This window comes from Genypterus blacodes, unplaced genomic scaffold (genome assembly GCF_046128005.1).
Source record: "Genypterus blacodes isolate CSIRO-AG114 ecotype Tasmania unplaced genomic scaffold, CSIRO-AGI_Gbla_v1 ptg000012l_1, whole genome shotgun sequence".
In the NCBI taxonomy this organism is placed as follows: Eukaryota; Metazoa; Chordata; class Actinopteri; order Ophidiiformes; family Ophidiidae; genus Genypterus; species Genypterus blacodes.
In genome coordinates this window covers 5,118,652-5,139,664 of record NW_027466826.1, presented here as the reverse complement: position 1 = coordinate 5,139,664, position 21,013 = coordinate 5,118,652, and the positions used below count along the sequence as shown (strand labels likewise).

Here is a 21,013-nt window from a genome sequence, read left to right as displayed (position 1 = left end):
AGTGATTGCGTTTAGCACCAGTATTAAAGAGGGAAAACATTATACAGGAAACCTAGTAGAAGACCTTTTATATCCTAGCATCCTGACTAATGGAAACCAGAGACACTTAGATGTTACACTTGTACAGTCATTATTGATGGCTTCAATCAATTCAAATCTCACTTCACATATCCAGAATTAGGATCAAGGTCTCCCTAATTTAAAAAACGTACTTTTGCTAAGATTATTCCTATTCAATCATTCGCTTTCACTGTTAACCATTTGAAAATACCTACAACCTTCCTTTCATTATTTTCCCGGAAATCGAGTGTGTTCATATGATGTCACACAGCAATTGGCTGCCATTTTGAATTGCGAACAATCTATTATGTACTGTCTGTGCGAAATGGTCAATTTCTGGGGGTTTGAACCATAGCGGTCAGGAAATTTCATCAGTTTGCTGACAGTAATAACAAGAAAGGGTGACGAAACACATGCACGCTGAGGAAGAACGTGGGCAGAAGGGCGGGCAAAATGCCGACCAACTAGTACCCAAAACATAGATAAACTGGCTGACAGCTTTGATGGCTGACAGTTGGTACGGGGTTGTTTGTTAATGGCTTAGGAGCTCGGTGGACGCAGCTGGGCCCAGTGATAGCCGATCCAGCAGGGGTATGAGAAGACAGAAGAGGTGCCGTGAGGAAGCCGTTTCCTTTAGTTCGGGGAAGCGGGAACAACACGGTCTCTCGCTGGAAACAGATCTAATTGACAAGGCAGGAGATCCAAAATAAGCCATTGAGTGAAACGCAGTTGCACTTTTAGATCGGTGACCGCTGCAGAAGGAGCGATGTAGAGAGGCGCTGAGAGTTTCAGAGCACACAGACAGACAGGTGACTGAAATGTTGAATTCTCCGCCATTTGATCTCACAGATGAATCAAACACACTTAAAACATTACGATAACGACTGACTGAGATCCAGGGACTTTGAATAAAAAAAGTTTTTCTGAATGTTTTTCAGATCAGAGTAGTGGAGAATCTTGCAGGCAGACCACTGATACTGTCAATTATGTTAAATTCCTATCTGATTCAAACTTCAAACTCAGCGTAAGGGTCCATCAAGTTCTTTCTTCAAAAGGCCTGGAGCCATATATGAAAGAACAATCGGTACAAAGACTTAATAAAGGCATAAACAGATCCACCATACTGTGTTGTGTCCTACAGTGTTTGTCATCCATAATAGCACCCCCTCATTACCAACCCTAGTCACCTGATCCCTTGGAGAATAGCTGCAATTATTTTACACGGCAACAAACTGATTCAAAAGCTCAACGCCATCGATGCGGAGTCAGTAAGTGATGGACAAATAAAAGCTATCACAAAAGAAGAGGAGTTCTCCTTGTAACACATTTTCTAAGAGACTTACATAGTAGCTGTTGGTAGCTGGCTGCTGATCACAACGTCTGCCTTTACTTAACTCGGTGACATGAAATGATTGCCAGATGTTGCTCTGCAGCGATTTGCATGGGAATAACTTAGAATAATGAAATAATTGTCTGGCGTTAACAATGCCTTGAAGGTCTCTGTGTAGATAAGAGGCTCATATCTGCCCGTCAGTCTGACCGTGAAAACATGGTGCATAAACCAGCCCGACTTGTCTGCTTCAGATGATGTGATGTTTCTAGACTTATGGCAGTCTAAGAGCGTTATTCCGCCGCCTCAGGAAAAACGTTTTCATGACAGTTTCAGTCAGACATGCACTTTGAAGTCCAATCAGACATTGATTTCTGAAATGTACAGACAGAAGTCACACAGATTCAGCTTTTTCTCCTTTTTCTCTTCAAGGTGTAATTGCATGGCTGTCTTAAAACTGTTATTGAAATTGGGTCCATATTAGCATATTTCTATCATATATTATTGTCATATTCTCAAATAGGCACAGAAAGTTTAACTGTGTAAATTTGACACATTAAATTCAGTGGTGGTGGGTGTTCTGCATTTCATTACCTGTCTATCTAATATATTCAAAGCTATTCAGATGTATTTTAAAGTAGGATTGGCATGCAACAATATAACAAATTCATCAAAATGGAGGCTCAGTTGTATTGTGGACTGTGGCTGCTGGAGGGGCACCGGTGTCCAGACTCTACCAACTCTCCAAACGGCAGAGCCGACTTGACAGCACAGGAAATGTGTGGATTTGCGGCGTCCGCGTGGGTTCAGTTGTCATTCCGCATATCGTCGGTCGGTGCCACTTGAACACAGGATCAAAGTGCTAGAGTTTGCTTGTTGCACGTTTCTGACCCAGTGGAGCTCATTGATCTCACTAACAGACAGGAGGAGGACCTGAAATCCTGCGCCAGGATCAGGTGCAGCCAGGAGCCACTGCGTTATTATTTAAAGGCCATGTGTTACAGTAATTTGTGGCCACAACTTCATTATCTAGTTCCCTCATATTATTATCTCTCGGCTAGCAAATAATTATCTAGTTTCCACTTGTTGTTGTCCCATGGCGACGTCATGTTGTCAAAAATGTGGGAAACAAATCTCACAGCTAGACTGCACCTTCAGTAATTTATCACTGAGCGCAGACTGACGGACAAAGTTGATGACGTGTTTCTGCCTGCGTAGTTGTTTTTCGTTCTCCAGGCATTCATCAAATAGGCTCGGACAGACATTGAACTTGGTATCGCACAGTCTGACACAGATTACAGGGTATATGTTATTGTACCTATTTCTCACAGTGTGAGATTGAGGGAACTTGGTGAAGATCGTTGTTATTGCCCAGCTTGCAGGAGGCAAAAGAGGACATATGAGACCACCTGTGTAGCATTGAATCCATGCTCAGGAAAATAGTCTTCTCTATGATATCTGTGTTATTTGTGTTTGCAGCCATGACAATAACTGTGAGGCTTGTTATTCTGTCAGTGAGTCGGTTCACTCATAATCTATATGGGACAAACTGCACTGACCAATGACCTGGTGTGTATATGTGAGAACTACCTTGTTGACTTAATTACTCAGAGATATTTTACTTCAACTTCTAGTAGAGTAATCAAAGCAGGTGGTGTAACATGTGTGAAATATATTTAATTAAGGCACAACACATCTGGCTGCCAGGACAACACATAATCAGAACCTATCATTAAACAGAATTGTATTTCTGTTGTGATGCTAACAGTAGGGGATTTGTGTGGCGGTGCAACATTTTCCAGTAATTGAACCTAAAGCAACAATTGATTCTGCGTATTGAACACAATGGTTAAAAACAAGATTGGTGTGCTTTTGTTTGTGAATTTTACTGTGTGTGAAATGTTGCATTTCAATATTTCACTGTGGGTGAAATGGACAGCCGGGGTGTGTGAGCTCCTGCATGTGGCTTTTGCAAAAATGAAGTGAAGCCGCCAGGGAGCAATTTAATGTTCCAAATAAGTGGGAAAAATAAAACCCAAATGACATCAAGCTTTTGTGGTTGCATAACCCTATCAAAATCACTTCTGTTCAGCACAATTTAAATCCCTGTAATGACAAATAATTACACTACTTGGATGTGAATCTTCGAGATCGCGTTCCTTCAGAAGCTAATGCCCAAAGCCTCAATCCAGGCCAAGCTGAGGAGGCAAAGAGCTGAATAGTCAATAGTTATCCATGATTGTAAGAAAAAGCTTTACTACTTTGGTTTTGTAACTGACTGCCAACTTCTGTTTGATAAAAATCGGTCAACAAGATATTGATTCTTAAGTTTTAAATACTACATGGAGGAATATTTAAAGAAGAAGCAGCTACAGTAAGCAGCTACAGTCTGATCCTAACAAAGTGAAGACAACAACATTTGAGAGAACCTACAATAGTGAGAGGAGAACACTTTTCTACAAGCTGCAGCTCCTCCACCGTGTTCTCATTGTCTCTATAGTAACGCTACAGAGACACTACAACACTTAGCCTCATGGTCTCGTGTTGTGCTGAAAACGGTTTATGTTTCTAGGCTTTAATATGGTGTCTGACTCTGTTTGAAAAGAAGAAATGTTTTATTACAGCACCAGGAAACGGCAGTGACCATGACAAAACCCAGATAAATTGTAAATACTATAATAATAAATATATATAATAATGAAATATAATCTACTGTTAATCATAGTTTCATATATCTGAAATGCGATATGCATTATATGCATTGTTCAGATCCTTCTCATATATCTACTTATCAAGCAATTCACAACATTGTAAGCATCGTTTATATTCCATTGTCTCCACTGTTGCAAATTGCCCATTTAAGGCATAAAGACGTCAAATATCTCTTCGGTCTATGACTTGTTTTTGACTAGACAACGGCATTGCAATCTTAAAATGTAATCATTTGTTTGCACAGCACAGTAAAATCAATGTTTGTCATATCCAGAGAGTGTGAATTTTATACATTTACAGATGTGAGATAACAAAAACAAAATGTGATACTTTTTACGAACCATTTCACACAGTCTTTACATAAACTAATTGTGCAATTTGGAGTTGCAATCATCTATGACAGGTGACATGTATTTTGCCAACTGCATCAATCTGCTCGTAAGCATTCATTTCCTCCACAATATGGCTTTGGTAGTCTTTGTATGTGAACATCCTGAAATAGTACATTTCCTTTATGGTTTGATAGACTTGATTACACCATTAGTTCCATGTTGTTCTGTCTCTTGATTTTCGAATAACCCTTGAAATACAAAAATACTGCAAGTTGTGCACCATGACTACCCTCTATTATATCAAGCTATGCCTGGAGACACGCAATTACCGGTCAAATGTCAGTAATTTATCTAACATTTAAAATTCCTGCACCCCGACGATTCCAACTGCTTTAAAATCAAGACGAAATGCAGTAAATGAACATTCTACAGTGAGGTGAAGGGGTGGTTGCGTTGGCGATTTGTTGCGTTATGGCTCCCTGCTGTCTAACTCACTGAGAGAATGCATGCGCTGATGTCCTTGAACTTTTTCCTAGTTTAATAAATTCTAATTAGATTGGAGTGAGGCATCTTAGAGTCTTTTTACTTTGCTGATTAGAGCGGAAAAAAATCTACATGGTGCTACATTTTTTGCACTTTTTTTTTTGCATTGAGGAGCTCATTAAGGCTGCTCTCACTGGGAATGGGAAGGAAATGGTTTTTTGTCACTCAGGCACACATCAGATGATACTTTGTTTATTGTGTGAAAAACACAGTATTCACAAGTGGATGCCTCAGATGAATAAATACTGAATGCTACTTACTGGAAAAAATGACTGCAGTAAACACACAACACACACTATTTATGGATTCTTTAATGTGTGCACATATGTGCCTATTCTGCATCTGTATGCAAAACACATAATTATACCAAGGAGGCTGATCAGCTTGAAGACTTAATGGTGTTTGTTAATATTTAGCGATGGTCGAGCCACATTGTTCCATGCAAATGAATCACTTGACTAGGGAACATCTGTGACAGCGACAACTACAATCACAGAGACGGATCTGTTTAAATTCACCTGTCATTTTAAGTCCGAGACGGAAGAATACCTGAGAGCTTTCACAGCATATCAGACAGGCTCATCGACAATAATGTGAACCTGTCGACAAGAGGCCGGACGGGCCATTCAGCCATAGCTATCGGGGGGCTGCGGTGTGCTGGGCTTTTAAACCCCCTCGTTCTTTTGCACCGTGTACCTCACCAGCTCCCGCTCCCTCCTTTGGTTCTCTGTAAAGCACAGCTGAATGGACAGCAGCCATTGTGTGCCCAGATAATGCACTTCAGTCATTCTTATTGTCCTCTTAGCCCAAAGGCTCAGGAGCAAGCTAGAAAGGGCTTGTTTTTTTTCCTTGTATCCAAGAAGGAAATTAGAAAGTTTTCTTATTGAATATTAAAGTTTTGCCAGTTTTAGACACTTATTTTGTAACTAGCTGTTCTGTATGTATGAAAAGAGAAATATTTCTGTTGCTAAACGTCTGCATTTAGGTTGAGGCTAATTCAATTTACTTTGTTGAGTCTACCAATTTATTCCAAATACTTAATATTCTAGACATGAAAAGCTGCAGGGAAAACTCGGGAGTGTGATAATCAATTCCATATATTGGCCAGTGGTAAGATGTTGAATGGCTAATTGACCACCGTAATGGTGCATGGCTATGTGGTGGTGGACGATGAAGACGTGCACATTAAAAAACAATTAATTTCCAATACTAATGTCACTCTTGGCCGCTTCTGCAGCAGAATATAACAAGGAGCTGCCACTGATAAGTAATTTCATACTCTGTCTAAGATCTGAACCAAGCTGTGCAGTTTGTTCACTCTATGGTGGAAAGAACTGAAAGATAGACAACTGAGGAGAACTGGCCAAGGTTTCTCTTTTGTTTGATGTGTTTGTTTATGGTAGTCTTTTGCTTTTCAACGAGGTCGGCCTGACCATGGACTGATTGCTTTCTCTTTCCAGGGACCAAATTAGTTAATTATCACTTCAAGAAATCAGAAGTAGACTTCAGTCAACCGTAAACTCTAAGCTCCAATCTCACTTTGTTAGTGGCTGGGACGTATTAAAGATGATTTAAAATGGCACAGATGAGCATTGCTTTGTGGTTGAGAGATACTTGCTTGCGGCTGTTTCGGAAAACAGTCTGTTTTCACTCTTAATTTTTTATTCATCACTTCTTATGTGCTTTGATTTATTTGCACACACATACACGAACTGAATACGCACACAGAGGCACAGTAATGAAAGCCATGGTAACCTAATTTTCCTAATAATCTCAGTTATAATGATACATTTGATGATCCAGTTAATGAGTGCAAAAATGTGCTGCGGCTTCTGGTCGACATTGTGACGTAATTCTTACATAATAACACCAGGTACCTCTGGGAAATTTGCTGCTGTTTATTCTCTCTTAAAATGATGAATTATGAACTTGTCTTCTTTCCCCTTCCCTCAGTATTTCATGTATTTTTCAATCCATTTGAGAAGATCAGTGAAAATACAAACGTGCAAAAGAATACAAATATCTTAACTTATTATAATTATTTCTATATATATCCATCCACAAGATATGTTGAGCTTTTATTTTGGCGTGCGTAACTTCTGTCTTTGGACTGAAATAGCACAGGGATCCAAAAGTGTCCATTCAAAGATCTATGGCCCTGTAAGTGAAGGCCTAATTGCAATGTATTGTAAATATATTGTGAAATCGTAATTGTGAGCATCATCACCAGATTATATACTATTGTATTGTGGAGTCATTGTAAGGTGAGAGGTCATATTTGACCTTAGAATGTGATTACAGGCTGTCAAAGGCTGCTATTGTCTCTGGAATATTACACATTTCCAGAGATCCTCTAGTGGTTATATCTCCTGTGTCTGGAGCCGAATGCCCCCTCTGTCCTCGGACTAAATCTCTGCAGACTTCTCTCCCGTTCCCTAGCCACTCTCCAACAGTCTAAATAAAGACTAAAAATACTAAAGGTGAGTTGACTGCCACCTTCCCCTAAAAAAAAAAAGTAAGTATTCTGGGATTTCATGCCGTTGTGGGATTTTACCTCTGCAATTGCTCAGATTAAGTAAATATATGCCACATAAGAAATGACAAATTAGGACGTCCATGATAAATGAAAAATGGACAAAAATAAAAGCAAACTACAGCGCCATGGCATTTGTTTTGAGTTGTATTGTAAATCAGGTGTAGTATCTTTATAATTTCAATAACAACAACTAATATTATATTTGGTAGCAACATATTTTCACAATGTATTCATATTTCAGTGTTCAGTCTGAATTCAAGCTGAAGCTGTTGGTCATCTAGTCATGTTTGAAGCATCATTCAGGTAAAACGGTCATAACTTAACCACTAAAATGTTTTTGAAAAAGAAACCAGCAACTAAAAGCATTTGATGAATGAATTTGAAAATGGAGAACAAAGAATATTTCCTTTTGAAAAGGAAAACAGTCAAGCAGCCCAGATATGCTAATTCTAGCTGATGAATAAAAAGCTTAGGTAATTACGTTTCAGTGCGGTAGTGGGTTGTGAATCATAGAATAAAAAGTGAGATATTTCCTATGTTCCCTAACCAGATCCAATGAAGTGGAGCGTCAAAACTCTTTTGCACCCCTGCTATGCTCGAGTCTCAGGACATTTCCGTATGGCCGCTATGTCCTTGTAATTGTTTCAAGGAGCATATTTGCTCTTAACAGGAGTGTAGTTAATGAGCAAAGAGAGGGTATGTTGCAGGCATCTTCCTTATGACTAAGTTGCATATGACACAATGTTCCCCCGTGCTGATAGATGCAGGGCGGCAGTCTGAAGCAGTGGGTTGTAACACCGCTAAGGATCAGACATGGATTCTGCTTTGGAAAAATTGACAGTATTAATCATGGAAGTTCCATTTTGGGGTTATTGGAAATGCTTTATCGTCCCACCACCTTTTTCCCCATGCAGTTGCAGAACACATTTCTTTTTCTTCACATCTTGTCCTCCTTTTTTCCTCGATGTATAATTGTCCATAATGTTAGTGATGGATTTCCATTGACGCCCAACTGTGACTCTCCTAAATTGAAGGTCATTACCTGACGCGCAGAGCAAAATGGTTCAGAAAAGGACAAGGTATGCTCTTTGGAAATTGGCTGCAGTTGCAAAGGTGCTAAAAAATGTGCCATGTTTCTCACTTGACAGATGCATTGCTTGGCATAAGCGGCATTGAGCTTGGCAGTGTCAGTGCCTGCCAGGTCATTTACCGGGGTTGTGTGTTTCTACACTGGTGCCAAGAGTTCCCTCCATAGTCTTCCATTACCCCCCAGCAGAACAGTGTAATTATTGTAATATTGTAATTATAAAGCATACCTCTAAAGATGACCAAGGAAAACCTGTAGGGATTGACATGAAACATCATCCCTTTGATCAGCAAAATAGCTTTGTTGATTGCTGAACATGTACAAGAATAGTGACTTTACCTAACCTATCATGATGTTAAGTATAACTGAATTTTGTTGGCCTTTATGTTCCTTACAAGATTGCGGCATTTCATACAAGGTAGAATGTGTTGCTGCTATACTATTCATGTAATCAGACTCTTCTTTCTGAACTGGTTTCATTAGTAATCCGCTTCCATCTCTGTTTCTGTCGGTGCACAGTAGTCCTTTCAGCTGCATCCCTGCAGCAGCCCCACTTTTAGTCACGGGTGGCTCAGCAGAGGCTTGTTTTCTGAAAAGGCTGGTGGTTTTGCAAGTTATAAGCTTCAATCTTGGCATTGCTTTCGCTTTAAAGTGCTCCATTGGCGGATCCATTTTCTGATAGGATCATGCAGCTGAACTGAAAACACGACACATTTTTCACATTGTCATTCAGAGCCTGTATCTCTGAGGAAGTTACATGAAGGGGACATGAGTATCACTATTTCCTATTACTGCTGCTATTTATTCTTACTTTAAGCAAAATGCAATCTTCCTAAGAACTGATCAACGCAATTTCTTTAATGATTGTGATGCTTATGTTAATTTAATTCTTGAGGTGGCGTTACATCATGACATATTTTCGTGTGAGATGATGGATCATACTGTAGGGCTTTTGACTCATCTCGGATTCTGTGTACATATGTTTGGATGATTGAGATAATGTGAAAACAGAGTGCCAATGCCTCTTCTCTGAAGTGTACGGGAAGGAGGTGGCATGATCTGCTCACAGCACCCAGCAACAGGGCTCCCTGATGCAGTGCTTTGATAACGTCAGAGCTCCATCTAGGTTGCTTTGCGAGGTACTGCTCAATAACCTTGTGATTTAACATTGTGCTGTAAATTATCAATGCAATCTCCGCTAGCCCTTTATTTGCCTACACATCAGTAATCTACAATATATTCACTCTGCTCGCAACTGGACTGTATTCCAAGTGCTTGTCTGACTGCACTCTCTCCATTTTGTTTGCAAGTTCACTTTTCAATGAGGTGCAGTGGCAGTTGTACAGAATTCTAATTTGGCTTCAATCTAAGTCATTAGGAGAGTCAACAGGAAGCAAACAGATGGCAGAAGGAATATGATGGATAATTGTATGTCTCAGAGGACAATTCGTAATTTCTATCTGATTCTATGCAACCCCCTCATTTTCTTAATGAAGGACTAATTGAGTTTTTTAGATTGTCTCAAGCATATGGTCCCGCCAATGGTGAAGGGTTTGTATAATGAGTGTAAAGAGTTATATTGAGGACATTTTAATCGATTGGTGAGGCCTTTTTTCAAACTGTTAGTCTGCTTTTCAGCTTCAAGTGACTTGAAACAACCTGTTTTCGTGTGGAAGTGGCTTTCTGAAATACAAATGCGTCCTCAGTGTTATTATCATAATCATTATCATCATCATGATCATCATTTTATGTTGAAAATAGGTCATTCACATTTGGGTCCCAAATATTCACATTTTCTGTGGGAAATTAAGGAAATGTGCTGTACTGGAATATGATTCTAAATGTTGCAATCAACACTACTAATTGAATCTGCTATGAGTAAATGCATATTTGATGTTTTATGTAATGTATTTCATTTTTATGCAGGCATTGTTTCTCTTAATGCCTGGTTTTATTTTCATTTCAATGTTTTCATTTGGAACTCTTTCTTCTCTTTTCTTTTGTATTTATATAATGTACTTGTTGTTCATTGCAAATGCTGTTTATTTTGTATGGACGCGTCAGGATCAACCAGCAAAGAATTGGATAATTTTCCAGCACTTACATTATTACATTTTTGATCCCCAAAGAAGGCAAACAAATTGATGAGCCCATATAGACTAAGAATAATATTTTTATTAGAGAGCGAAATTGGAAATCCACATCTGAAAGTAGTTTCTAGTACTTAACAATTACAGGAGTGCAGTGAAGAGTACTACAAATGACGTTGGCTAACCTCAGTAGTTCACCTGCTTAAAGAGACACAGGGGAAGGGAAGTATCCTTCATCCTGGTCTGCGTGGACTCTTCCCTTGTCTCTTTTTTGGGTAGTTCCACTCTTCAAAGTGCAGGGGTAATGAAGTGCCTCTCATTAAGAGCTACATTTGTGACAGTCAGTCAGTCAGGCAGGCATGCATGGAGGGCAGTAAGCGGAGCGGCCCCTGATAGAAGCTTCTCATAGGGGCCGCTGAGTAAAGGCTCATTTCATGCAAGGTTAGACACATCAGTCATTGGCCATCGGGCTGGCTTTAACTGCCTTTCAATAAAATTACACATGGAACGTGTCCACACAGTGAAGATGAACCTGGAAATGAAATGTCTTCCAATGGATTCTCTGGGGCTGCTGTGATCATTGCCAGTGCTTAAGCTTAAAATTCCCTGCATGCTGTGGATCAAAGCTTTGGCGATGACAAGGGTCATACACCCAGAGAACTCATTTGATTTAATTCTCTTTGATAGTGTGCTCTGTGTTGGTTTGTTTGTAATGTGCACGTCATGTATTTAGTAGTGGGACATTAATTAGATAAAGGTTGAATATCTTTATAAATACGACCACTAATTCAACATGAAAGCATCACTGAATAGTGATGGGTTAAAGCTGCCAGTGCATCAAACCAGGCATTGATAAATGGTTTGTTTTGGGCTGGAAAATAGAGCCCAGCATTATCCAGGTTTGAACAGCACTGAGGCTGTAGTGGAGGTCTGTGGGCTCACACACTAACACTGTTACCTCAGAATCTGTGTTTGGTATCCTTCTATCAAAGCCTCATTTATTGTCACCTGTTGAGGTTGCAGGCCAGTAGTAACCAGAGCGATGGGGGCTGCCTGGACAGTAATTATAACAGACATGTTTTGTCATTGTTTTTGATGCCCTACAGCTGCCATTATGTCTATGTCTGCATCCAATGCCGGGGTTTGCTACGTTGCCTCTCTCAAAATCAGCTTCCAACGCTGATTAAGACAAAATATGTTTCTCCTCTTTCCTTCTAAAGTGGCCAAACATATCTCTTAATCAGGTCAACTTGCAAAACGGTCTGGCTCATGAGACCAGCCAACCAATAATGCAAGCTTCCAAAATTTAAAGAGAGTTCTTTTTTGCTCAAAGCTATCTGATCTCATTCCGCGTGTCTAATTCAGTCTAATCTGATTGGTTGCATGCTGATCATTTCTGATAAGCAGACAAAATGGTTGCCGTGGATGACTAAACCAATCACACGACACCACGTTTAAAAGATATATTAGTGTTAATTTATTGTTCTTTCAAATGAATATATTGCAATTTGTTTTAATGCATTTAGTCATACCTGTCACTGTGTATCATCTACCTATCTGTTTATCTGTCTGTCTATCTGTCTGTCTGTCGTTTTACAGCCTGTAGATTTCTGTTTGCTTGTTCCATCATGTCTCTTATCTGTCCGCTTACACAGTCAGACATGTTGGACCTGTGGAGTTTAACCTGCTTGATTGTGTCTGGTGTCATCAGTGTGTAACACCAGCAGTCATAGAAGTAGCAGACAATCATCCGAATGAAAGATTAACCTGCTGACATCCAAACCTCTATGATGGGAGACAGCATAGGTAGATTGTAAAATTTTAAAAATACCGACTTGTTTGCTTTTTTAATGGAACAAACATTGCTCATAGGGACTAATATAGACAGCGGATGGATGATTACTGCAGTCTAGCAATATATTTGAATACATTCTCTGCAGTTAATGCTCTGTAAACATCATGCAAGTTAGCAAGTATGCATTCACCCAGTGGCCTTGTCTCTCCATGTGTATTGTATCTGAATGAAAGGGCAACTAGTTCATTCCAGTATGATGACAGCTTATGATTAAGATGACTGATGATGATACAGTGTGATTATAAACAGCATTTCCTTTAGAGCATCTGTGCAATCTGTTAGATACAATAGATTTTAAAGCTGCTCTTTATTTATTTTTTGTATTTTCCGTAATTTTCTGACTGCTGTCGACAAAACCATCATGTTTGTTTGTGGTCATGTGTCATTTGCATCATTTATGTATTTCACAGACAACCCTCATGCTCACTAAATAATGTTACAGATCAAGCTGTTAGGTTTGAGATACAAAAACTGGATCAAAACATATTCAGACACGTCTTTTTCCTTCTTGGGAGATTTTTGACTTCATTTGTCATCTTTAAATGATTACTGGAACAAGCCTGAATGTTTGCTTCACCGTGTGATAAACAGAGACTTTCTAACAAGGTCACCTAAAAAAAAAATCAACTCAAATATATTAGGCAAATGTGTTTAGTCCTCAAATGCTTTCAGGAAATAAATGTCACTCAGCGGCAGATTTGTCAGTTGTGCTGCGGCTGAAATTTAATGGTTGCTGTAACAGCTGTTGAATTTCAATTTATAGTTCTTAGGCCAAAATGCATGAGCATGTTGTCAAGATTATACACTTTGCACAAAAGCAAAGGGAACTTGATCGTGATCTCTCTTAATGTTTCTCCTTCTTTTTCCGAAGCATGATGGTCAATGATTGTCAGTGTGACCTCTTTAATCTTCAGAACAGATTCATCTTAACCTAAATGCATCATTTGTGTTTATTACCTCATACTGCAACGGAGTCGCTTTACATTGGGCTTATTTTACCTACGTCAATTTGACAAAACTCTTCATCTCCAGTTATTCAAATTCTGCTTTATCGTTCATGTTTACCACCAAATAGCCACAGGCATGAATGCTGGTAGTTCTATTAAATTGCTGCTCTTATTCCCCTGCACTATTATGACGTCTTGTTTTGACATTCTGCTCCTTTCCATACAACCGCAGGCTTTTCGGGACTTATGTTCCCTGCATCTTGGTAAAACATAGATAAACATAAACTACGTTTTTTACACTTAATTTTGGCTTGTCAGGAAACGGTGAACACTTTGAAAGTTCCTGTTCAGACTGATCTAGATAATTACTCACATTACACAAATGGGAAGTTTGGTCCTGTGGTTTTATGGTGATTTGTTGCCTAAGCATCCTCATTGACATTGTGATTAATGACCACATCTTTCAAGATACAAAAGTTTTGGTAAATGAATTATTTGTCATTGGCAGGAGAATGCTGCTGTTCCATGTGCTGACTTGTTTTATGGAGGCAAATCGTTCTTAAAGTTGTAATTATGATCATGTGAACGTTGCACATTGGCTCAGTGGTAATGACTGTCGCCTCACAGCAGGAACGTTCAGTCCTGCTGTGTGGAGTTTGCATGTTTTCCTCGTGCATGTGCGTGCGTGCGTGTGCGTGTGGGTTTCCTCCAGGTGTGCCAGTTTCCTCCCACCGTTCAAAAACATTCAGGTTGGGCAAACTGGGAACACGCAGGTGTGAATGTGCGTGTGAACATGTGTTCTGACGGTATGGGATAGACTAGTGACCTCCAGGATTTAGCCCGCCTCTTGCCAAATGGATGCTAGCATAACCTCCAGAAACACTGTGGCCTCCGCACTGGAATAGAAAACAGAATAATGGATGGATAGATGTTGAATAACACATCAAACAATAACAGAGACTGGAGTGCTGCATTTGTGCCACTTTGAATGATTTTATATTGCTCCTTGCTTTTGAAATTCTTCCTCTTTGTATAGAAAAACAGTCCTCATGCATGCAATAATTCAGTCAATGAGTCTATGATGACAAAGTGGATGACCTCCACACACTCAGCTCAGTGTTTTTTTCATGTCCTAATAACATTCAATGTTAAAAAACATCTTGTTCATTCCATTTAGATGTTTTAGAAAAGGAGCAACACCCTATTCAAGTGCCTATAAAGCTTGAACAAAATATCAATGATGATGCGGCTCTCTCCTCTATCAAGTGTCCTGAAATACACGTCTGAGTCTGTTTACCCATAAGCTTTCATTGTTATTTGCAGTTTAAAGCTAATAAAGCAAGTCTGCATTGCTTTTAAAATGATTTCCAATACGTAGATAGATAGATACATAGACAAAGCAGGGTCGTGCATCATGACGCACGCTTCAGAGGAAACATGTCACAGTAGCTGCGTGATTGCCCACATCTCTCTCGTCTAACCATCACTTTACCTGTCCATGCTCTCCTACAATACGGTCCACTGTGCACCATCTTCTTAATTTAAACGAATACGACGTGGACGGGATGAAATCAGTTGGAAAGACCTTTGAACGTGCGTTTGAAGTTAGTTTCTCCGCGCAGTCATTGTTCTGAAGATCCCGATCGGCATCAAAGGATAGGCTGTGACATTTGTGTGCATGTGGCAATGTCCTCCCGTTCTGATTATTGAGCAGCTTACCTGAACCTGCACAGGGAAGAGATAGATATACTTAGACAACCAAAGTTCTATGCATTTCCTTTTTCTTATCCATTTCTTTTTGGTCTTGATTGATTAGAACACCCCTATGAGTGGATCAGACAGCTTTAATTAGTCATAAAATTGAATTTTGAATGGTTAGATGAAATGTCAGAATTCCTCCTTTAGGCCCTCTGCATGTAAGGTCAGCCTTTTCAGCTTTATAGACGGCCCGAGGGAACATTGGCAAATTGAGGCTACAAATTTTAATGAAACATCACCCCTATTTAAATCAGTGGCTGAAGCGTTGTATTGTCCAATGTACTAACATGTGTGAATCTGTTGTTGATGCATCACATGCTTTGCCTATATGCAAAGGATATCCTATAAAAATCACCTCATTGGGACCACACTGCCAAAAGTAATGCTTGGCTTGTCGATAACAAAACAATGTGCATGAGCTATTTAAGAAAGAAGGCTGTTATTTTACTCTGTCTGTATTTGTTTAAGCAGCTGATGCAGATTGTTGCCAGACTGAATAGGAAAGCGTATCTGCTCGCATGACTTTTCTCAGTGTGTTGTCAGAACATTACACTCATTGTCTCTTTGTTGCTTCACTGGCAACAAAGGGAGCGTACACTGTAATGAATACAGCTCAGAATACATTTGTCCGATTATTTAATTTTTAAAAAAAGGCTCTCAGTAGCTCGGCCTGGTTCGCCCCAAAAAAAATAAAAAGAGGAAATATGTTGGAAAAGAATCCCACAAAGTGTCGGATCAAACTGTGGATCAATAGCATGTTATGTCCATGACCCCCTCCTCTGTGGCTTTCCGATGGCTTACACATTTTTACTTTCATTTTGTTTTCTTTGGAATGAGGGAGGGAGGGGGGGGGGGGGTGGTCTGATCAACTACAGTATTAGGAGTCTTAAAAACCAATGTGAGTTTATCTGCATGTTTGCTATGTGTCTACGCTGTGCTTTCAAGCTCAATTAATACATCCAACTCACCCTTATAAATTCGTTGCATTGTTCTATGCCCTAGAAAGTAAAGGAGGAATTAAATACATACTTGTGTGGTCTTTGTTTCTATAGCCATGCATTGCAGTTGCTTTCGAAATATACCTGAAAAATCGTATGTAATAAGCTTTTGTTTCTTAGAAGATCATGTTTAAGCCTAGCTTTCATATCAACCTTTATTCTGTCCCTAGAATATGGAATGATCGGAGAGCATACAGTAAAAAGTCAGCGGCCAAGATCAGTTCATGACACAAAGGCCCTGCAGGAGCAAGCTGAGTCTGCTAAATTTATGGCACAAACTGGTAATACAATAGTTATCTTTCTTTATTTTATTTCCTTAACTAAACTTAATTTCATCTGAGTCACATGCATGCTCTCTCTTGTACTGCACATTTTAAGTGAAATGTTTTTGCTTGATTATTATTTTTTCCTACTCATTTTCTTGCTACATTATGATGCAGGAGGATAGACTTCCCTTTTCTCTTTGAGTATTTACTTTGGATATAGACTATAATTGGATTTTGTGGGTTTGTTTGTGTTATTGTCACTTAGTGAGTTGGCAATTGGGTTACTTACACTGTATAGAAGTAAAACATTAATTAAATGGGAGTTCAGGTGTAGTTAATCATTCCCTCCAAGCTACAATGAATTAAATGTCATTCAGTGGAAAACCCACCCCTTCAGCCAAATATGAAATTCATACTTAAATGCTAAACTTGTAGTGATAGATACTTCCCCTAGAGAGAAAATGAAGCTATACGGCTTAATCTAGAATAACATCTAATAAATTAAAATCAGAAATCCACAACCAGATTTATACCATAACCCTTTTAGCATTCTCAAATAACGGATTGCAATATTAAAGCAAGAGTTTTATTTTGCTTTCGTTATTTAGATGTGCTGTTGTATTTGGGGGGGTGGGTTGGTTTAGATCCCGTTATTAATTTAATTTTTCTATTTTGATTTTTTGGGAAATGTTTTCTTTTTTATCATGTGTTGTTCCATTGGTGTTGTTGTTTTTAAAAAAAGTCCTTTCATTACCATTTTAATTTGCAAAACACCCATACATACTAACATATGCTCATTAACTCCTCTCCATCGTGCACACGCTGTAGGTACAGTATGTTATTTCCCTGTTATGAGTCGCATCACTGTGCTTTTCTGTTTTTCATTCTCACACAATTTACTCTCCCTGTACTGCCTCATTTAACCAATTGATCCACCTCTCAGTCTATTTCATGATGAAGAGCAGGGTTTAGATCCCTATTTGGCTGAAAATGTGTCCTTGATATACGATATACTGAGAACCCACTTAAAGCATATTGTGTTGAAAAACTCTGAAAACACATTTCGGAGACATAAATGTATTCAGAGCTGCTATTGAAAATATTTCTCCCTATATATAATTTTCCTTGTAGCCTCAAAAAATTAATCCTTCATCCCAGGGTTTCAAAAACAAATTATTCGGTGACAATTTTGATGTAGCAACATTATTATCCACTCCAAATAGATAATTTGTCTTTATTTAAGCCATCATGGCTTTAGTGTTCACCCTCTGCCTCGCCGTAATATACAACCTTATTTAGCATTTCATGGCATTTTGGGAAATGACCTTGCACACAGCCTTTGACTCTGTAATAAATCTGATTCAGATTCAACCCCAAAAGAGTTCTCCTGCTCAGGTTATGACTTTGGGTCTTTTAAGCTACTAAATCCTTATCAGTGATATTTAGTGGCAATTTATCATACATAGTTAAAGTTATTCACAATCAACTTGCCCAAGCTCATAGGCCCATACAGATTCAATACATACATAATGTTCAGGTCCATATACACTGAATAATTTCTAATTTTGTAGTAGAAATATCCCTTTTTCCCTTCAACAGCTTTGCACTACACATGGATACTCAGAGATTGAAAATAAAATAAATCAATCGGACTAAATTGAGCTATATTCATGTATATAAAAAGGCTGTGATATGCAAAATAAAATGAGATAGCTGTCCTCTGCACCTGAGAGTTAGAACTCTCGGAGTGTATTTTCTTCGTTGTTGTTATGGAAACCTGACGGTTTGCTGCAGTGCAAGGGAATCATATCGTCGATCGCTTTCTCTAACACCCATCAAAGTTTCATCCTATTTCTCAAACTATGTCTTTCTTGCATGTTGCCATATTTTCTTTCAATTGTATTTATTTATGGTCATCTTCTCACATTGCTTCAACTTTATATTGGGTTTCATTAAAATGCATGGATTATTTGGAGAGATGAAATGAAGCAGTGAGATGTAGTTCTAATGTACTGTTTATCTCTACAATCACAGTTATGCCTTTTCTGTGATCTTTGAAACCTGTCTTGTTAAATCACACTCATGCTATAAAAAGTTTTTGATAACACAAGTGAATATTCTGTTTGACTGTAAATGTGTAGTGTTTAATTAAATTACTAATCAGACTTTAGAAAAATAATCAAAGATCACATTAAGGTAGAATAGACTGTACACTTCTTTTCTTGTAAGTATACAGATGCCCCCTAACATGACTAATGTTGGCCCCCCCCCCCTCACTCAATCCTGCCCGCCTTGCCCCGCCCTGCCCTGCTAGTCCTGCCCCGGGACCATATTGCTGCATTTAACTAGTGTCACCCTTCTCCCACACAGGTGAATCAGGTGCAGAGGAGTGGTCCCAGTGGAGCTCATGCTCTGTAACATGCGGTCAAGGGTCGCAGGTGCGAACGAGAACATGTGTCTCACCATACGGAACACACTGCAGCGGCCCTTTAAGAGAATCAAGGGTTTGCAATAACACTGCCCCTTGTCCAGGTAGTGTTAGCCGCAGATTCTTGAATATTAATGTCTTGCTTATTTTTTTTGTTTATGAGAGGATATGTGTTGTTGTGTTCGATGTGTTCAATAATGTATGATTGTCATTGTCATACTTACAACTATGGATATGATGTTCTCTTTCGTTAATGTTATTTTGTGAATGTGGGATTTCTCATTATCATTTTTTTTTGTTTTCCATTTCATATATCTGTATGTCAATTCATCAATGCTAAAATGCTATATTGACATGTGGTTCTGCATGGAGCTTGAGTAGCAGCAGATCCAGATGTGTGGTAGGCTTCATTTTCTTGAAGGTCATGCGTGCATTTTGAAATAGCAGGTTAGTCTTTCTGCAAATACACTGTAAGGCATTTCTTTCTCAGTCCTTGAGGCTAGGTGACTCATTGGTAGTCAGGTATCAGCATCTCTGAGCGCAACCAGTCCTCAGTTACTCCTTTGACATGTGAAGGCTGTGAAATAATGTTTCAATGTTCTGCCGGCAGAACAAAGTGTCGTCCTACCGTTCACCGAATGAATACGCAGTCCTGAGCTCTCATAGACAAATCCAAACCAGACTAAACTTTGTCAAACTCTTTGAACGCCTCACCTATTGCGAGATTGCATCACAAAATAACAAATGAGTCTCATTCCAAAAAAACGTGGGAGCTTCATCCTGTGACATCCCTGTATTTGTGCAGCATATTAATATATTGCATGTGTTAGTGGGGAGTTCTCAAAAGACTTAAAAACTCATTTTAGTGCCTGGACATAAGAAGCTAAAAGGAAAATGTGTTATTTCAAAAAACATGAAGCGAGTGACTTGTCTCAGGCCATATTTACCTCAGATGGCATTAAGGCTCATATGCATCAAAAGGATTTATGGCACAACAATATTACAGGTCTAAGTATTACCTTACAACCAGAATTTACAAAGCAGCAATTAGACACTTTTTTGTGGACCACAATTTTGGCTCACATAATAATGCAGCAACGCTAAACACCTAACCAGGCTGTACTGGATTTGATAAGCTGCAGAATGTAACACCAGGGATGAACATTTTCACTTTTTCCCCCTAAAATTGCATTATTTCTAATTTACCATATTGTTTTATGAGCTTTCAGTTACAGACTATCAAATTTAGTCCTGCAAAATCATTAAATTTCATTGCCCGTAATATTAGAGAGAAGGTGGTATTTTCAATCACTTATATTACAAATCGAGCACTAAGATCATAGCCGTAACATTTTCTTTCAAGTCACCAGATGATATATTGCAACTGTTTCACTTAGTTACAATTGCTACCAGACAATAACTTAACTGTTTTTTTCCAGGCTGTAAAATCGTGAGGTCTGTCTGCAATAGTCTGTAAGGCAGACAGATCAATGCAGTCACTGCACTTTCATCAATATGCCAAAAAAGTCTGAGATATGCCAAGGTGGAAGGATATGTCTGGGACAAAATATGCTCCTAAATTTGAGACGACGTTTGACTTTTAATCTTTGGGGAAGAAGCACAGTTATAATCAGTGACAAGATCAACATCGTCTGCAAATAACGGTTCATGCACTACAGGCTACGAATAGCTGTGCTGTTAGAAATGCTGGGCCTCCTTTCAAGCAGTAATGTTCTCCCTTTGGCTCTATAATACTGCCATATAGTAACACCTTGTCTTCATCCAACATCCCGTTCCTCCTTTTACAACACACCCAGCAGTAACTATATACAGATTTGAGTTTATTGCTATTCTGGGAAGACCAAAGACTCATCTTTGTGTCCTCATTGCAACACTTTGCTCATTTAATATTGTAATAAATATAATGTTATTGAACCATATCTAATCAATCCAAATATGCTGTTGAGCATAATCTGAAATGACATGGCAGATATTTGATTTAATGTTATTATTCCTTCACCCCTTACCCTAAACGGTAGATTGTTGATGGTTTTGACATCAGTACAAGTCG

The 21,013-nt window shown here is 38.9% G+C and overlaps 1 protein-coding gene across 1 annotated transcript in view; it reads left to right on the top strand.

Moving 5' to 3' along the window:
- Window positions 1-21,013, top strand: part of adgrb3 (adhesion G protein-coupled receptor B3) — a 101,587-nt gene that overhangs the window by 23,227 nt on the left and 57,347 nt on the right. Inside the window, exons 2-3 of the mRNA XM_076161932.1 lie at window positions 16,419-16,529; window positions 18,885-19,046. Of these exons, the coding sequence (XP_076018047.1) occupies window positions 16,419-16,529; window positions 18,885-19,046 (273 nt within the window). The remainder of the gene's footprint in view (window positions 1-16,418; window positions 16,530-18,884; window positions 19,047-21,013) is intronic.